The sequence below is a fragment of the Ranitomeya imitator genome, chromosome 2 (genome assembly GCF_032444005.1).
Source record: "Ranitomeya imitator isolate aRanImi1 chromosome 2, aRanImi1.pri, whole genome shotgun sequence".
In the NCBI taxonomy this organism is placed as follows: domain Eukaryota; kingdom Metazoa; phylum Chordata; class Amphibia; order Anura; family Dendrobatidae; genus Ranitomeya; species Ranitomeya imitator.
In genome coordinates, this window is record NC_091283.1 from 120,302,169 (window position 1) to 120,320,613 (window position 18,445).

The 18,445-nt window shown below is 42.7% G+C and overlaps 1 protein-coding gene across 3 annotated transcripts in view; it reads right to left on the reverse strand.

Moving 5' to 3' along the window:
- GRIA3 (glutamate ionotropic receptor AMPA type subunit 3) overlaps positions 1–18,445 on the reverse strand; it is a 512,289-nt gene that overhangs the window by 208,397 nt on the left and 285,447 nt on the right. For all 3 annotated transcript variants that reach the window (XR_011317998.1, XM_069747185.1, XM_069747184.1), the window contains exon 4: positions 18,151–18,338. Coding sequence is in view for 2 of the 3 variants with exons in the window: in XM_069747185.1 (XP_069603286.1) it covers positions 18,151–18,338 (188 nt within the window). In the remaining variant the exon portion in view is untranslated. The remainder of the gene's footprint in view (positions 1–18,150; positions 18,339–18,445) is intronic.

Below are 18,445 nucleotides of genomic sequence, written 5' to 3' on the forward strand. Positions count from 1 at the left end.
TGAATGAATAACTGATGAGTCAGATATGGCCATGAGTGATATATTCCCTGTTTTCTCTCTTATCAAGCTCTGAATTAAAGTCCTCTGGTATTATTTTTTGCAAAATAGAATTTGCTGGGACTTGAGTCTCCCCCAACCAAAACTACATTAGCTTTGCCATGAAAGGTGATAGCTCCTTTTAAATTTTTTCCCCTCATCTTTCCTTTATTGCACACTTGGGACTTCACTTTTTTGGTGAGTCAGCTCCTGATGTTTCCTCTTTGTTGTAATATGGTGTATGAGCTCAAATAAATGCTTACATTCAATGAAGCCTTAGACTATGGTAGATAGTAAGAGAATGCATTTAGAGCATCCCCCATTAGCCTCCTTCCTGTCCACATTTGACAAGAACTCGGAAGCATGTATCTTTAGCAAATGTGCAAAGTATATAACAATGCAATTAGATTGAATCTAATTTGACAAATCTTCGTTCAACAAGAATCTACATAGTCTCAGAACTTCTGAACCTAGGTGTGGAACACGAATGTCTATATCTGTGACTGTCTGTGTAAAGGTACCGTCACACTAGACGATATCGCTAGCGATCCGTGACGGTGCAGCGTCCTGGCTAGCGATATCGTCCAGTGTGACAGGCAGCAGCGATCAGGCCCCTGCTGTGCTGTCGCTGGTCGGGGAAGAAAGTCCAGAACTTTGTTTCGTCGCTGGACTCCCCGTAGACATCGCTGAATCGGCGTGTGTGACACCGATTCAGCGATGTATTCGCTGGTAACCAGGGTAAACATCGGGTTACTGAGCGCAGGGCCGCGCTTAGTAACCCGATGTTTACCCTGGTTACCATCGTTAAAGTAAAAAAAACAACCGCTACATACTTACCTACTGCTGTCTGTCCTCGGCGCTCTGCTTCTCTGGTCTGGCTGTGAGCACAGCGGCCGGAAAGCAGAGCGGTGACGTCACCGCTCTGCTTTCCGGCTGCCCGGCGCTCACAGCCAGACCAGAGAAGCAGAGCGCCGAGGACAGACAGCGGTAGGTAAGTATGTAGCGTTTGTTTTTTTACTTTTAGGATGGTAACCAGGGTAAACATCAGGTTACTTAGCGCGGCCCTGCGCTTAGTAACCCGATGTTTACCCTGGTTACCGGGGACCTCTGGATCGTTGGTCGCTGGAGAGCTGTCTGTGTGACAGCTCTCCAGCGACCAAACAGCGACGCTGCAGCGATCCGGATCGTTGTCGGTATCGCTGCAGCGTCGCTTAGTGTGACGGTACCTTAAGTCTGTCTACCCTCCACTTTGAAAGCTAGTTCTTTCCAGCCTGAGGGATTTTGAGTGCTAGAGATCTTTGCTTCTTGTGGCTTGGTTTGCTCTCTTTTTTGGTCAAGGATCACTGTAACACCCGGCTTGTAGAAGGTGAACGTGGGATGGATGGTGACTTTTGACGTTGTTCCCATTCTTTGTTTCTTTGCCCAGATCCTCATCGTTTTTGTTGTGGAAGTGTGCCTCCACATCTTCTGGGACTTAGAAAGTTATGCTGTCTCCTTGTGCGCATTTCACCCTAAGTGTGGTGAAATACTTGAGCAAGAAACAGATCTGTTTCCTATAAAGAAAGGTGCATAAACTGCAGAACGCTTTCCTGTTCAAGGCGACAGCTATAGAGAAGTCCATGAACAATACCGCTTTCAAGCCATATAAAAGAAGTTGTTTTTTTTAAATGGAAAGATCTATGATTTTTTCTCAGTCCAAATAGTCTACAAATGTCATAATTACCTGCTCTGGTCTGTTATTATGCACTTCTTTGTTGGGTCCTTTAGGCAATGACAGTGATAGAGTTCCTATACTGGGCAGCACGGTGGCTCAGTGGAAAGTCCTGGGTTCTAATCCCACCTTGGCTCACAAATAATGTATAACAAAAGGGAAAAATTCAGCTTACAAAAAGAACCAAACCCCCATAAAATAGATACTTTATTAAATAACACAAATAGAAAATAACCCCAAAAAGACAAGAAAGCCCTAAATACTAGGGCAATCCACTAAGGGAGAAAAATACTCCCTACCAAGATAATCTATTGGTAGACTGGAAAAAATATATAGTCAAAAAGATATACACTGATAATATGCTGGTGGTACACACGTGTATTAACCTATGCTAAGTACCAAGGGTGCCAGGATATAAGTGAGATATCCCTACAACAGATGAAAAAACCCCTATGGATGTACACCTACCTAGATGCGGAGGTTGGCACCCTAAGAGATAAAACGAGAATGGCGCCCCCGCTCGTGCGATGGCTATCCCTAACCTCCTACTATCTCCCTATAAGGAGTAAAGTAGGAAAGAGAGGCCAGATGGCTGGTAATATCATATGAAGCTATGTGTTATGTAATTTAACAGCATAACCGGCCCTCCCCTCCAATGTGATGTAAGCAAAAGGGATCGCGCTTATAGATAAATAACGCACATATCGCACATCAAAACATGGGGTATCTTGTAGTATAACCTAACACATGGTACCAAGTACAAAAAGATCCTATGCTAACCAGTCCTAGCACAAATGCATGTAAAAACCATATGAAAAACAAACAAATATGCCATGCCAGATATCTAGGTCTGTCACCACACATAACCACTACACATAGCAGCACATAAAATGTACAATATGCAGAAACAATACTTATCTGCTGTGTTCATATTAGGCAAGTAGTGGAAAAGCCGATACTGTGACTCCTAGGCGGCTAGAGGCACATAAACGACTGTCGACGCGTTTCCCCCAACATGGGTTCATCAGGAGAGACAGGATGATATCATGGCTGTATGGAGTTGTCCAGGAAATAGGGCTGCAGATGCTTACCTGCGGGTCCCACTGAAATAGCCACGCCAAACACAATAACTTCCTGTTTAGAGCATCTACGTCGACATATCCGGTTAAAGGTAACAAGCCAGTGTGGTATAATCAAAAGAATGGAAAGACGCCATTGTATTGAAGCCGGCAAGACACCCAGCTAACCAGGCACAACAAATCATGCACTAGAGGCTGCCGAAACAAGACAGCAAAGTACAGCGCATGCGCAGGAGATATACAGCTGAAAAATAACAGCCGCTAGGGCGCACGCACACAAAAAGAAAGGCGCCCGCCGCACAACATGGCAAAATCACAGCGCTACACAAGAAAAGCGCAACTACGCATGCGCCAACGTTGCGCTGAAACCGAGATAATTATATAAAGGATAAATGAAAAAATAAATTATATGTCAAACGTAGAAAACAACATGCATGGCAAGAAGTGTATGATGCTGATAAATATATAGGCAAACGCATATTAGAATAAAGAAATGTGCCGATAAAGAAAAAGAAAAGTAGCAGCTAGAGGTGTACATTAACACATACCTAGAAGTACACTAAACTAACAGCTACCAACATACCTCTGCACCCTATATTCGCGGACCCTATACAGGAGCATGCATGAATCTATAATGGATACAACACAAAGTGATGCACACATAATGAGAGATAAATAAGAAGAACTGGACAACATCTACCGGTAGGGCTAACTAGTGATAATGGACCACTGATTCATAGAAAACAGCAATAATTTTGCTGCTCGTTTAAACCGTCCGGAACAAGAGTACGTAGTCTAAATATCCATTGACATTCTTTTTGAAGGAGTAATTTGTCAACATCCCCACCACGTGGGTTGCGTCGCCCCACCTCAAGTACACAAAAGGAGATAGCCCTATTATCATTCAGATGAGCTATCCTGACATGTTTGGCCACAGGTGTATCCCGTTTATGTTTTATGTCGCCAAGATGTTCACCAATGCGTCTCCGCAATTCCCTCTTGGTTTTACCGATGTAATTAAGTGGACATAAACAAGTGGCCATATAGATCACCCCTTCAGTTTTACAATTTTCAAAATCCCTCATGCAATAAATCCTAGCCGAGGTAGTACCCTTGAAGCCTTTTTCTTTCCTTACCCATGTACAGAATTTGCAATCTCCACACCTAAATGTACCACAAGGTTTACGATCTAACCAGGTACTGGGTGGTTTAGGTCTATCATAAAAACTATGAACCAAACGGTCCTTGATAGATCTACCTTTTCTGCATGTGATCTTAGGAGTGGGTGGGATAAAGTCTTTCAAGTCGGGGTCCGCTCTGAGGATCCCCCAAAGTCTGCTCAAGATGTTACGTACCCTACTCGATTGGTTGTCAAACATACCAATAATCCTAGGAACATCAGGCTCACTCGATTTGGGCAATGGATACAACAAATCATGGCGAGTACACCCTGCCGCATGTCTCCAAGTTCCATCAAGGACCACTCCTGGGTATCCCCTTTGCCCAAATCTTGTCTTAAGGTCATGGGCCTGCGCAGTGAACTCATGATTATCGGAGCAATTCCTCCTAATGTGCAAAAATTGGCCTTTGGGGATACCTTTACGTAAGGTACCCGGATGGAAACTATCCCATCTGAGGAGACCATTGGTGGATGTTGGTTTTCTAAAAGTCCTGGTGGAAATCCCACCCCTACCATTTTTGCTAATACTAAGGTCAAGGAAATTGATGGACTTCTCTTGTATCTCTGACGTGAACCTCATGTTAATCTCATTCTTATTAATACACAGGATGAAACGATCAAATTCATCTACTGTTCCAGTCCACAACATGAACACATCGTCGATAAACCTAGACCAAAATAATATTTTGGAAGACCACCAAGCTTCATCCACAAAGATAATGGTCTCCTCCCACCAGCCCAGGAAGAGGTTGGCATACGATGGGGTCACAGGGACTCCCCATCGCGGTCCCCCTAAGCTGTTGGTAGGTCCTTCCATAAAAAAGAAAACAGTTATGATTGAGAACAAATGACATGAGTTCAATGACAAGTTTGTTATGTGGGACACACTGGGTGGCTCTAGTATTGAGAAAAAATTCCATCCCCTTAATGCCTGCCCCATGCGGGATGTTACTATATAATGCCTCTACATCAATGGATGCTAGATAAGTATCAGTACCGATATCCATGTCCTCAAGTTTGGTCAATAAATCCATAGTATCCCTCAAATACGAGGGTAAAGAGGTCACAAAAGGACGAAGGATTTTATCAATATAGATCCCAATATTTTGGCTCAGGGAATCAACACCTGATACAATGGGGCGTCCTTTTAAAGGAGTACACCCCTTATGTATCTTAGGGAGGCAATAAAAGGCAGGCATCAAAGGGAAGGAGGGGGAGAGAAACTCAAACTCCTCCTTGGTAAGCAGTCTGAGATCCAATCCTCTCACCAAAATATCCATAAGGACATCAATGTACTGAGGGGTAGGGTCTCTAGTCAAAATTTCAAACGTCTCCTTATCATTCAAAATAAGCTGACACATAGACATGTATTGGTCATGGTTCATTATAACCAGGTTGCCCCCCTTGTCGGAGGGCTTAATTACTATTTCCTTATTGTTCTCAAGTCCCGCAAGAGCAGTCATTTCGGGCCTAGGAAGGTTGGGTGGCACACAGTCTAACATACCTTTCGGATTTATCTTCAATAGATCCTCCTCCACAACCTTAAGAAATATATCAACAGCATCCAACCCCCCCATTGGGGGCAACCTGGTGTTTTTACGTTTCAGGGACGTATAGGGACCCAATCCTTCATCACATACATTATCCCCCAGCAAATCAGTCAATACTTTAACAGTATCCAAATCCTCAACAGAGATCCCAAGACTATCACATTTTTCCAGGACGTCCCCCTGACAGCACATTGGAGGACGTCCTCCTCCTCCTTGCAGGGACAGGAAACACAACACGAGAGGTTAAAAGGTCCCACTCCACCCCCTTTCCCTCAGTGTTTTTCCTGTCCCTGCATGGAGGGACACACGAGAGGATACAGCGCTATACAAGCAGGAAGACTCACCAGTCCGGAGGGCTCGGGGGATTGTGCGGCTAACGCCAATATCCTTTCCCCGCATCATTAAGCCCCAGGCAGAAACTTCCCGGCGGGGAGTCCCTCTGCCAAAAGACCAGTCGAGCGGACGAGCTCCTGGGTCGAACCGCTTCCTCCCGGTGGGGGGCTCTCGGTTCGGGCGCCAGGAGAAGAGGCGCCGCAAGAGGTCCGGCGCCAGCGGCAGCAGCGTGCGTTCCACTGAGTGGAACGCGGAAGTAGGATTGTTAGACCGAGTGCAGTACGTCCGGTGTCAGGCGCAGGTAAGGTGACGTCACATCCGGGGACGGGGCCATCTCGGCGTGCGTTCCACCTGGTGGAACGCGGAAGTAGGCAGCTTTAAGGGCGCAAGGCTCAGGGCACTCGCAGATGGTTATCCAGCGCTTCCTCTGGTGGTAGGAGAGCGCCGGAGTGTATCCCTGGAGAATATTTGCTGCAGGACAGACGTGCGAGCAGTCTGCTGCGGACATGCCGGAGACCAAGGGTGAGTGCAGCAGACGCTGCTATATCCCTTTTATACATATGGGATCATATGAGATCATGTACTTATAGTAGTATTTCTCCACAGAAGATATGGAGAACAGGAATGAGGAGATAGGGGTAAGTGCGCAATGCGCAGAGTACTCAAATATACGCCTGCACACACTGAGCCGTTCTTGTCCTTATTCTTACATTTAGGATAAAGAGGCCAGTCAAGCTCCCCTCCCTCAGACTAAAAGGTCTGGCAAGTCATTGACTAAATCTAAGAGGTGCTCTCTATGTAACGCAAAACTTTCAGAAGCATACAAAAAGGATCTGTGCAGCTCTTGTATTAAGAAAATTGTCAGAGAAGAACAACCATCAATGTTGTCCGAAATGAGGAATATAATCCGGGAGGAGGTCCAGAATTCCTTAGCTTCAATGTCACAACGGGAAGTGTACAGTCCGGGCCCGGCTCGTAAAAGACCAAGGAAAGATCCAGAACAGGAGGTTCAGGATGGTTCGTCGGAGGCGGAATCAGAATATAGAGGTTCTGATCAAGAAGAAGGAGAACTGCCAGTAGAAGAACAAGAAGGGAAGAGGTACTACTTTCCAGTTGAAGAAACAGAAGAACTGGTCCAGGCGGTCAGACGTACTATGCAGGTGAAAGAAGATCCACAGCCGAGATCTAGACAAGATCAGATGTTCGGAGGGCTCACATATCAGGAACGGACGGTGTTCCCGGTGAGTGAACACATACGTAAGATGATCTCGCAAGAATGGAAAGATGCGGAACGAAGATTGGTGATGTCCAGAGAGTTTAAAAACCGTCTTCCGTTTGATTCAGAAGAGATCAAGACATGGGAAGAGATTCCGAAGGTAGATGTCCCTTTAGCCAAGGTGGCAAAGAAAACATCAATACCTTTCGAAGATTCATCTAGTCTTAAGGATGCAATGGATCGCAAGGCGGATATCCTTTTACGTCGAGCCTGGGAGACTTCAGCAGCTTTAATAAAAACCAACATCGCAGCTACTTCTGTAGCGAGATCCATGTTCCTGTGGATGGAACAGCTGGAAGAACATTTAATTAATAAGACTTCACGGGCGGATATAATTGCTTCTCTGCCTATCATTAAGTCAGCCACGGCCTTTATGGCAGATACATCAGCTGAATCTGTGAGATTTGCGGCTAGAAATAGCTCCTTGTCCAATGCAACACGAAGGGCTATTTGGCTTAGATCTTGGTCGGGGGATAATGCATCCAAAAATAAATTATGCGCCATTCCATTTTCAGGTTCCAGAATATTTGGTCAGGCTTTAGATGACATCCTAGAGTCAGCAGCTGATAGTAAAAGAGGGTTTCCCGAGGATAAACCCAAGAAGTTTCAGCCTTTTCGGAGGAGGCCTCTCCCCCCTCCCCCTCCCCCCCGCAGATTTCCAGAGTATAGAGAACAATGGAGATCAGGTAGAGGATCTTTTAGGAGTTCCTACGCTCAGAATAGAAGGGGTAGGAATTCCTTGTTCGGTTCTGGCTATAGACCAAGGAAACAATGACGCCATAGGGATAGGCGGGAGATTAAGTTTCTTCCTCAAACAATGGAGTCAGATCTCAGACAACGATTATGTCCTCAAGATAATCTCAGAGGGTTACAGAATAGAGTTAACATCCCGCGTACCTCAAAGGTGTATCTTACCAACAATGTTAGTCAAAGATTCCCCTATGTTTCTAGACCTACAAAAACTGTTCGACTCCGGGGTTATAGTTCGGGTTCCTACTCCAGAAATAGGTGCAGGTCACTATTCCTCTCTTTTTTCTATTCCAAAACCGTCAGGGGAATCCCGTACAATAATAAATTTAAAACCTCTAAACGTTTTCGTCAAATACAAACGGTTCAGAATGGAGTCGATCAGGTCCATCATTCATCTTATAAACAAAGATTCGGTAATGTGCACTCTCGATCTGAAGAGTGCGTATTATCAGGTCCCGATACATCTCTCTTCTCAGGAGCTTCTGAGATTCTCAGTAAGTCTTTCGGACATGACCTGCCACTTCCAATTTCAATGCCTCCCTTTCGGTCTAGCATCCGCCCCAAGAATTTTCACCAAATTGGTAGCAGAGGTGGTGGCTTTCTTAAGAAACCAAGGAATAACAATAATTCCATACTTGGACGATTTTCTGGTTGTGGCACGATCAAGGGTCATTCTGCTACAACACAGAGATCGGGTCATAGCAGTATTAGAGGAAATAGGATGGGTGGTCAACAGGAAAAAGTCACATTTAAAGCCAGAATCCCAGAAGATATTTCTAGGAGTACTCTTGGATTCTACAACCAGGCAGTCCTTCTTACCAAGGGACAAACGAACCTCATTAAAAAAGATGATCTTAGAATTCCAAAGAAGTCCAGTGACGATAAGAGCAGCTATGAAAATCTTGGGGAAGATGACAGCATGCATTCCGTGTGTCAGATGGGCTCAGGCTCACTCAAGGCCTTTACAAGAACAGATACTCATGGTATGGGATCGACGTCGTTCCACATTAGACAAGAGGCTAGAGCTACCAATGAAGACAAGAAGATCACTACGATGGTGGATCCAGGACTACAATCTAAAAAAGGGCATCCCTTGGATATCAACCCCTTGTGTGATAATCACCACAGATGCAAGTCAGTGGGGATGGGGAGCGCACCTGGAAGGAAAATTCTTTCAGGACAAGTGGCCCGAGGAGATCAGTCAGATGTCGTCAAATTACAGAGAATTATACGCAGTCTGGGAAGCTCTCAGAAGAAACCGTTCACGCCTAAAGGACAAACATGTAAAAATCCTATCCGACAATGTAACAGCGGTATCCTTTTTGAGGCATCAGGGAGGTTCCAAACACAAAGCGCTTCAAGGTCTAGCGCAGAGAATATTTGCCTGGGCAGAAGACGTTGTCTTATCTATAACAGCAGTGCATCTAGAAGGGTCACAGCACATACTAGCCGACTATCTAAGCAGAAAGAAAGTTTCTCCAACCGAATGGGAACTAAGTCAAGAAATGTTCCAAATTCTTTGCCACCGTTGGGGAACGCCCAGGATAGATTTATTCGCCACAAGGAAAAATTCAAAGGTTCCCAGATTTTATTCCCTCAACCCTCTAGACATGCCGGAAGCAGTCGACGCCTTAAGTCAAGCATGGAGCGAACCTCTGTCTTACGCATTTCCACCAATAGCACTAATTCCAGTAGTGCTCAGGAAGATTCAGGAAGACCAGGCAACAGTGCTGACGATTGTACCATTCTGGCCAAAGAGAAGTTGGTTCCCATTGTTGGGGGCCATGGCAACGGAAGACCCTATCATACTCCCGTTATGGAAGGATATAATTCATCAAGGGCCTGTTTTACACCAAAACCCGGAGAGACTGCATCTGTCAGCATGGATCCTGAGAGGGACATCTTGAAATCCAGAGGTCTTTCAGATGAAGTAATTACAACCATCCAGGCTAGTAGGAAGCCTGTCACCTCTGCCATCTACCTCAAAATCTGGAAAAAATTTTGTATGGGAAGTGGCGGGTCAGCTGTGATTCCGGGGGTCTTAGATGTTCCTAGAGTCTTAAAATTCTTACAGGCAGGCTTTGACTTGGGGCTCAGGCCAGCTACAATTAAAGTCCAGATCTCGGCCCTTAGTACTTTTCTGGATTATCCATTAGCTTCCCACCCCTGGATAATCAGATTTGTGAGGGCTATCCAAAGATTACGGCCTACCTTGAGACAGCTAGCTCCCACATGGGACTTAAATTTAGTCCTTAGGTCTCTTTGTAAAGATCCCTATTCTCTAGAGGAGAACATGCCTATTTCAGTTCGTACCTGGAAGACGGCCTTCCTAGTAGCGATTACAACAGCTAAACGCGTAGGGGAGATTCAGGCTCTATCAATTAAGGATCCATATCTTCAAGTCAGAGAGGATCATATAATCCTAAAATTAGACCCAGCTTTTATTCCAAAAATAGCTTCAGCAAAAAATCGAGATCAGGAAATAATTTTACCTTCCTTTTGTGAGAACCCTTCTAATGAAAAAGAACAGGCTTTACACTCCCTGGATGTTAGGCAGGCAGTATTAAACTATCTAGAGGCCACTAGCTCCTGGAGGAAGGATTCTAATCTTTTTATCCTATTTGGAGGTAAGAATAAAGGTAAAAAAGCTTCCAAGGCGTCTATAGCTAGATGGATTACTACTATAATTTCAAAAGCCTACGCATCAGAAGGGATAGCGTGCCCAACAGGGATTAAAGCTCACTCTACTAGGGCTGTTTCAGCATCATGGGCTGAGCGAGCAGGAGCGTCACTAGATCAGATTTGCAAGGCAGCAACTTGGGCCAGAGTAAACACGTTCTGTAAGCACTATAAGCTAGACGTAGTAGCAGCTCAGCAGACGTCTTATGGGAGGAAAGTTCTCCAAGCAGTTGTCCCACCCTAAACGTAGTTTTCTTTGGTATTCTCCAATGTGCTGTCAGGGGGACGTCCTGGAAAATGGGTATTATTACCTACCGATAATTCGGTTTCCAGGAGTCCATCCTGACAGCACCGTTATTTCCCCCCCTATGCATGCCAGTTCATATGCTGTAATATGTTTGGTCAAATAAAGTTTTCAAAAGTATATCTATCCATGGTGTGGTACTTGTCAAAACACTGAGGGAAAGGGGGTGGAGTGGGACCTTTTAACCTCTCGTGTTGTGTTTCCTGTCCCTGCAAGGAGGAGGAGGACGTCCTCCAATGTGCTGTCAGGATGGACTCCTGGAAACCGAATTATCGGTAGGTAATAATACCCATTTTCTTTATCCTTTTGCAAATGAAATTTATGCCATTTGAGTTTGCGTGCGCCATTCTCGTTTTATCTCTTAGGGTGCCAACCTCCGCATCTAGGTAGGTGTACATCCATAGGGGTTTTTTCATCTGTTGTAGGGATATCTCACTTATATCCTGGCACCCTTGGTACTTAGCATAGGTTAATACACGTGTGTACCACCAGCATATTATCAGTGTATATCTTTTTGACTATATATTTTTTCCAGTCTACCAATAGATTATCTTGGTAGGGAGTATTTTTCTCCCTTAGTGGATTGCCCTAGTATTTAGGGCTTTCTTGTCTTTTGGTTTTTTTTTTTCTATTTGTGTTATTTAATAACGTATCTATTTTATGGGGGTTTTGTTCTTTTTGTAAGCTAATCCCACCTTGGACAACATCTGCAAGGAGTTTGTATGTTCTCCCCGTGTTTGCGTGGGTTTCCTCCGGGTTCTCTGGTTTCCTTCCACATTCCAAAGACATACTGATAGGAATTTAGATTGTGAGCCCCACCGGGGACAGTGATGATAATGTGTGCAAACTGTAAAGTGCTACGGAATATGTTAGCGCTATATAAAAATAAAGATTATTATTATACTGCGTACTCTCTAAACTTTATGGAGATCTGAGAGACCCAAAGCTTCTGTTTTTTTTCTTCATAAATCAGGCTTTTTGGGTTTTATTTATTTAGGAAGGTGTGTTATGCATAAATAATTCTGCCTTGGCATGTTTTCCAGAACTTACATATGGTCTTGCAGGATATTTGCTTTCAACAGGTCTCGAATTTATGTATGGAAAGTTATATTTTCTTCTTCCAGTGGAGAGATCCCTTTCTCTAATGTTTTATGCAGGACAACTGCTGCCTGTAATTGCTGCAGGTCAGTGGCATACCATCAATAGCAGCAGACCATGTGGCCGCTATGCTGCCTGTGAGTCAGGAGTCAGAGGGGCCCAGTACCAGCACCAGTGCTGGTCCCCCAACCTGGCATTGCACTTATCGGCATCCTGGATGCCGATACAGTTGACAGCAAAGATGGAACAAGGAGCCTCTGCATCTGTGCTCTGACTTCTCAGCATTACAGCCACGATGACATCACTACATTGTGCCCGCTGTGCACATGTTACGAAGACTGGAGCATCAGGGGTATGCAGAAAGGTGAGCATGGTCTTTCTTTTTTAATCAATGAGTACATTGTGTTTGCACAATACTGTTTGGAGGGCTATGTGGGGGCTCACTATAGTATTTGGAGGGATATGTGGTGGGTGCATTATATTATATTGAGGGCTATAAGGCAATTATGTTATTTGATGGTCTATGTGGGGCCCATTATGCTACATGGAAGGCTATGTGGGTCCATTATAATATTTGGAGGGATATTTGGGGGTCATTATACTGTTTGAATGGCTAACGGATGCCATTATACTGCGTGAGAGCAATTATACACTGTGGAGATTTTTGTGGGGTCCATCATATTGTGTGGAGGGTTGTTTTGGTCCATTATACTGTTTGAATGCTTGTTGGGGGCCCTTATACAGTGTTCATGGTTATTTTGGGGCCATCATACTGTGTGCAGGAGTGTGGGGCCAGGAGATCATTAAACTGAATGAAGGGCTGAGTCGGGAGTATTAGGAGTCATTATACATGCCAAGCAGGTACAGAAGAGTCATCACAGTGTGCGTGTGGAGTGTACTGTGGAGCAATTCACCATGGGGTAATACTATTTTTGAGGAGGTTACTTTTGTTTTCATCATGCTTTATGCATAGTGAAAGGGGAATCTAGGGGTTTCAATAGAAAGAACACTAATTTGTAAGGGCTTCAAAATTGTGAGATATGCTCTTCTGTGTCCCTGCAAATATATATATATATTTTTTTGTGTGGAGGTAGCGGAATTAGAACTTCAGCTATGAGATCCCCATGATTTCTATGTATGATCTTGCACTGCAGGGAGGCAAGCACTGTAGCTGTCAGTCTCCTTTTTGTCAGAAGCCAATTTCATGGCCACTTCTAAAGACTTTTTTTGTGAAGATAATAGTAGCACTATGCTCCCCTTTTATCTATTTGTAATTTGTCAGGGAGGGATGGGGAGATCTGGTGTGGGACAAGGAGGTAGAAAGGGAGGGTGCCATCTTGCCTGACATGCTCTTTATCCCCACACCTTTGCATCTGATGGTGGAACAGCAGCTTCGTATTAATAGGTACAAGTCTAACTCCTGGTCATTGGACCTTTTACATATGTCTTTGATGGCCCTGTTATCGGGGGACGTTGTTGCCATCTGTTCGTGAACGACACTTAGATGGCAAGGATCTAGGAATGAACTCAGCATGTGGAACCAGATGTCCACTTAGTGACTTTGGTATATTGCAGTTATGTAAGAAAGCAGATTTCCAGTTTACAATATATTCGTAATCGGTAAGGAAGCTGAGTTCTCAGGAACTGGGGCTACATAATGTTCTACTTATTCACTCTCATAAACTGGAGATTTATTAAAATGTTGCAATCTGTAATGCATTTCAATTGGCACTAGTTGCTCTTTTCTAATCTAAGCTCCCCCTTGTATAGCATACATGTCTGCTAGTATTCAGAGCCGATCAACTGTTCGTTATTGATGTGCATTTTTATAAAGGCAAATATGCACAAAACGCATAGTTTTATCCTAAGTTACAATAGGATATACTATACCTCTGTAGCAACAAAAAAACAGCTGAAGAAGAACATAAAGTTTTTCTTTGATTCCCTGCAGCTTGCAAGGTACAGAGATTTACTATCCTCACTAATGACAGAAGTAATCAGAGTTGTTTACTCTCCCAGCTAAACAATATTCAATAATTAAGCTTTCCTTCAAACTGTGATCTTTATCAATATAGATGAGCACAGACATTCGACAGAAGACATGTACTTTGCTGTAAAGCCTTGGGGTCAAAATAATTGAGATTAAGAAAAAGAATTGTTCAGATGAAAAGATTCTACCTTCACTTATAAAGGTTTCAGTGTACGGTAGCGTGCAGGTTTTTTTTTTTTCTGTTTAGGAGGGGATTTTTTTCTTTATTATGTAATCAAACAATAAGAGCTGGCCTAAATATAACTGATCTGTTAGGTCTATTTTAAGACACTAGCCTCGTCGTAACACAATAAATATTGATGGAAGCATTGTACATTAGATTTGATGTAACAGTTTTAGAACAGCCTAAAATATTTAGCAACGTGAATAGACCTGGAATAGAGAAATCATCTTCCATTAAAGCTGAAAACTTTGAACATATTTTAAATCTCCCCAAAAAGTTGATTTGCTATGATTTGGGATTTCTCTCCTTTTTAGGGTTCACTCCCATCTGCGTATAGAATCAGCAAGTGCAATGTTAGAAAAATATCACATTCTCCGCGCACCAACGTTATTAAACCAGGCAGTGTTTATCTGTGAGTTTTTCCTCATCTGGAATTGGTGTAGGGAAAAAATTGCAGCTTGTTGCTCATGGCTGCGTAAATCGGCAGCGGCTAGCCAATGTAAGTCAATGAGTGCGAGAAAAAAAATCGCACGGCACACGGACCATGCTCGTGCTGTCTGATGTTTACACACCCGTCTCAAGGGAAACTTGACATTTCATCAACCAAGTGCAATAAATTCACAGTCCGAGGTCAGAATAGAATAGATATATAGACATAATAGATAATCTAATGTCATTTCTAATATACTTTAACTAAAAAGTCCATATTGTTCCTTTGCTACATTAACTGCTTTATATTTTTTACCTACTTAGTTTGATGATGCTTTGTTTAAGAGCCCCCAGTGCATGCTGGAATATTCAAATGAGACATCATCAGGTGGTAGAGGCTGAGGTCTCTGCCCCCACCCTAAAATGAAGTGTCATCAGTGAGGTCTTTCAGGTGTTGGGTTAGTCCCTGTTCTCCTAAGCATGCGTCAGCTGTGAATTCCAGTGGATGCTCAGTAGGATCTTCTCACTAGGCACCCACTTTCAGCAATTAAAAGAGTTTTTTTCCAGTTTTAAAAAACTGATGGACTTTGCTTAGCATAGACCACTATCATTATGGGGGGGTCATGATTTCAGCACTAATCAATCAACTGCTTGAATGGTTTACAGTGGAGATGAGCAGATTGATTGGCTGGAGTCCAGTCTAGTGTCCAAGTCAGTGGTATATGCAGCTAGATGGGAGCAACATGAATCGCTTACCTTTCTATCTCCCATGAGCAACTTTTAATAAGCCAGGACTGGCGCAACTAATTAGAATAGATTGGTGTGCACTCAGTCAGAAGGTTGGCGAGGTGCTGGTATAATGGACTATAATAGTCCCTAGTACAATAAATTTAGGATATACCGCACACTCTTAATGATATGCAAAAAAAAGCGACCGGTAATAATTTAACGTTTCGACTCTCCCGAGTCTTACTCATAAAGTCGCTTGGAACTATTAAATTATGGAGAGTGTGAGTTCCGGGAGCACCGCTTACAGGCATAGTTACACACAGGTCCCCTATCCTTTTCGGAACTACATCCTTTCTCTAGTAGTATACGCTTCACAAAACAGCTACTTATAAATCTCCTGTGAAACCCACACTCTCCATAATTTAATGGATCCAAGCAACTTTATGAGTAAGACTCGGGAGAGTCGAAACGTCAAATTATTCCCGTTCACTTATTGTCTTGCTATGCTCCTATTTGATGGTTGTCAATAAAAAAAACCTTTCTTTTTTTGAATATAATCATTAAGAGTGTGTGATATATCCTAAACTTATAGGACTGGCGCAATGTCATCTATGTGTCACATCACTCAGATAAGATTGTGCCATTCTTGACAAATCAAATGCTGCACCAGAATTGGCAGAAATTTAGAAATTCGCAAGACCCCGTCTAACCGTCAGGTTACACTGGCGGTTCAATGGGGGAGACTGGACACTGGACCAGAGTCTCACGAATTGATCCAGTCATCTCTAGTTCACAGCACTCCAGCAAATACCTTCCTTCGTTTATTATTAGCACTGCTACAATACACAAGTCAATACTGCTAGTAACAAGTGCAGCTCAGTCCTAATCATCTAAATGGAACAAAGATGTAGTACTAGGCATAGCTGCTAATTAAAGTATGTATTACTGGGAAACAACCAATAGAAAACTTTCTAAAACATCTATTGTTTAAATCAGGTTTTTGGCAATGTTTTTCATATGATGATCTTTATTAAAAAACAGATTTAGTAATCTTGCTTTTTTTTTTTTTTAGATTCTAGTTTCCTGTTATTTCAGTAACCAGCACGTAGATATTATGGTCACACACTGGCCCAATATTTTGAATTGACGAATCCAATGATCCCGTCCAAAGATCAGTGTGAAGGGATTGGGGCAGGGTCACCTATGACATCACCTATTGTAACAGTTGGATTCTCTATTATCTGCCAGGTATAGAAGTGTTACCTGACATTATAATCCTGCCTCTGCTGACAAAAAGCCTTTCTAAAAACTCTTCCTGAAAAGCCATGAAATAGGAGTCTAAAAAAGCTCCAGTAGCTAGTGCGAAAATTTGCCAGATAACTTTGGTTATTTTTGTGTTTTTTTTAAATACAGACTGTGATATTAAAATAAGTGTAGCACAAATAGCTATTTTAAACCATGGATTTTGTTTATTGTGATAGCTTTCCTCTAAAGGAGCACTCCAATCAAATTTTATCCTCTTATTATAATGCAGTCATCATATTATCTAGCACTATGTATTTACAATTGCTAATTTTGCCTTTCTACCCAGTTAATTCTTCCCTTTTATCTGCTCTATGTAGAACCAGCAAGTCTCTTTTCCTTGCATGACTCATCCCCCTCCTTAACTGCTGACCCCATCTTCTCCTCACCCTTCCAGTGACTTTGAAGTTATGACTCATGCAGGGAAAATTGATCTCTTGTTTCTACATAGAGCTTAGAAGCTTTCAGCTGGGCAGTTTTTAATCACGTGATGTCATAGACCTAATGGAAAAGAGAAGAATTATCTGGGTAGAAAGACAAAATGAGCAATTGTAAGTACACAGTGCCATATAATATGATGACTGCAATATATTAAGAGGACAAAAATGTTGATGGGAGGAGTGCTTCTTTAAGGGGACATGGCACTTGCTGAAGTGCCACGGTCCTTTAAAATGATAATAGATTGAGATGAGAGACTCTAAGTGATCCTATCTTAAGCATAGGTCATCAATTTGAAGACCTGTAAAACGGTTTTAAAATTGCAGAAGAGCAAAACCCAAGGGATAATATAGAGCGAAGGAAATAATGGGGGTGCACATTTGTTGATCCTCACAAACACCAAACACGGCTACTTTCTTTCTATGTTGGCTGTGATGCAAGGTGTTTGTGCTCACTTAATTCTGTTATGCTCCTTGTAATTATTCGGATGCATTTTATTGTAATCTTAACCCCAGTAGTTGCTTTTAGGCAAACTTGGAATTTCAGACAATAAAATTACCACTGTCTGTATATCTTTAATTCCATTAGGGGCTTTCTTACTGCTCCAGCTTTCAGTGCATAATAGGATTGCATTGCCAAATGTTAATATAATGGTAAAATATTGTTGAATTCTTGTTTAGCACATAGAAAGAATCACGAAAGAGAAATTGTTACACAAAAGACCTCTTCAGTATGGGAGCAGGCCAGCTTTTATTTGGCAAGGGGTATCACACAAAATATATTAAGAATGACTGCTACAAAGCAAAGCTCCAGCTCCAGAATGATCAGTCAGCATGATGAGTATTACATGACTTGACCTTTGATAAGATGTTGATTTTCTTTTCAGAACAGCCTTGGATTCCAGTTATGTCTCCAATTTGCAGCCAATATATGCCATAATATGTAGCAATAAGAAAAAAATGCTGCTATTTCATGACATGGATTGTTTTACATTCTCTTCCTATAAATCTCACAAATACACAAAATTTTAGAAAAATGTGTACCTGTTCCAAAATTGTATTTATTCGCTCAACTTCGCAGTCGATTACAAATCTTTTCTCTTGACGTCTGTCCATTTCCTCTATGATGCGTTTGTATTCCTGAACATCTTTTATATTCCCCACTGATCTAGCTGTCACTTGCCAGTTGTTCTGTACCGCTGCCTCCATAATGGCCTGAAGAATAGAAAATCCTGGGGAAGAAAAATGACACAATCAGTCTCTTTATTGTTAAGAATATGAAAAGAGAACTTTCTAATAAAAAATATTATTGCAAAATGGTTTTCAGGGAACATATATC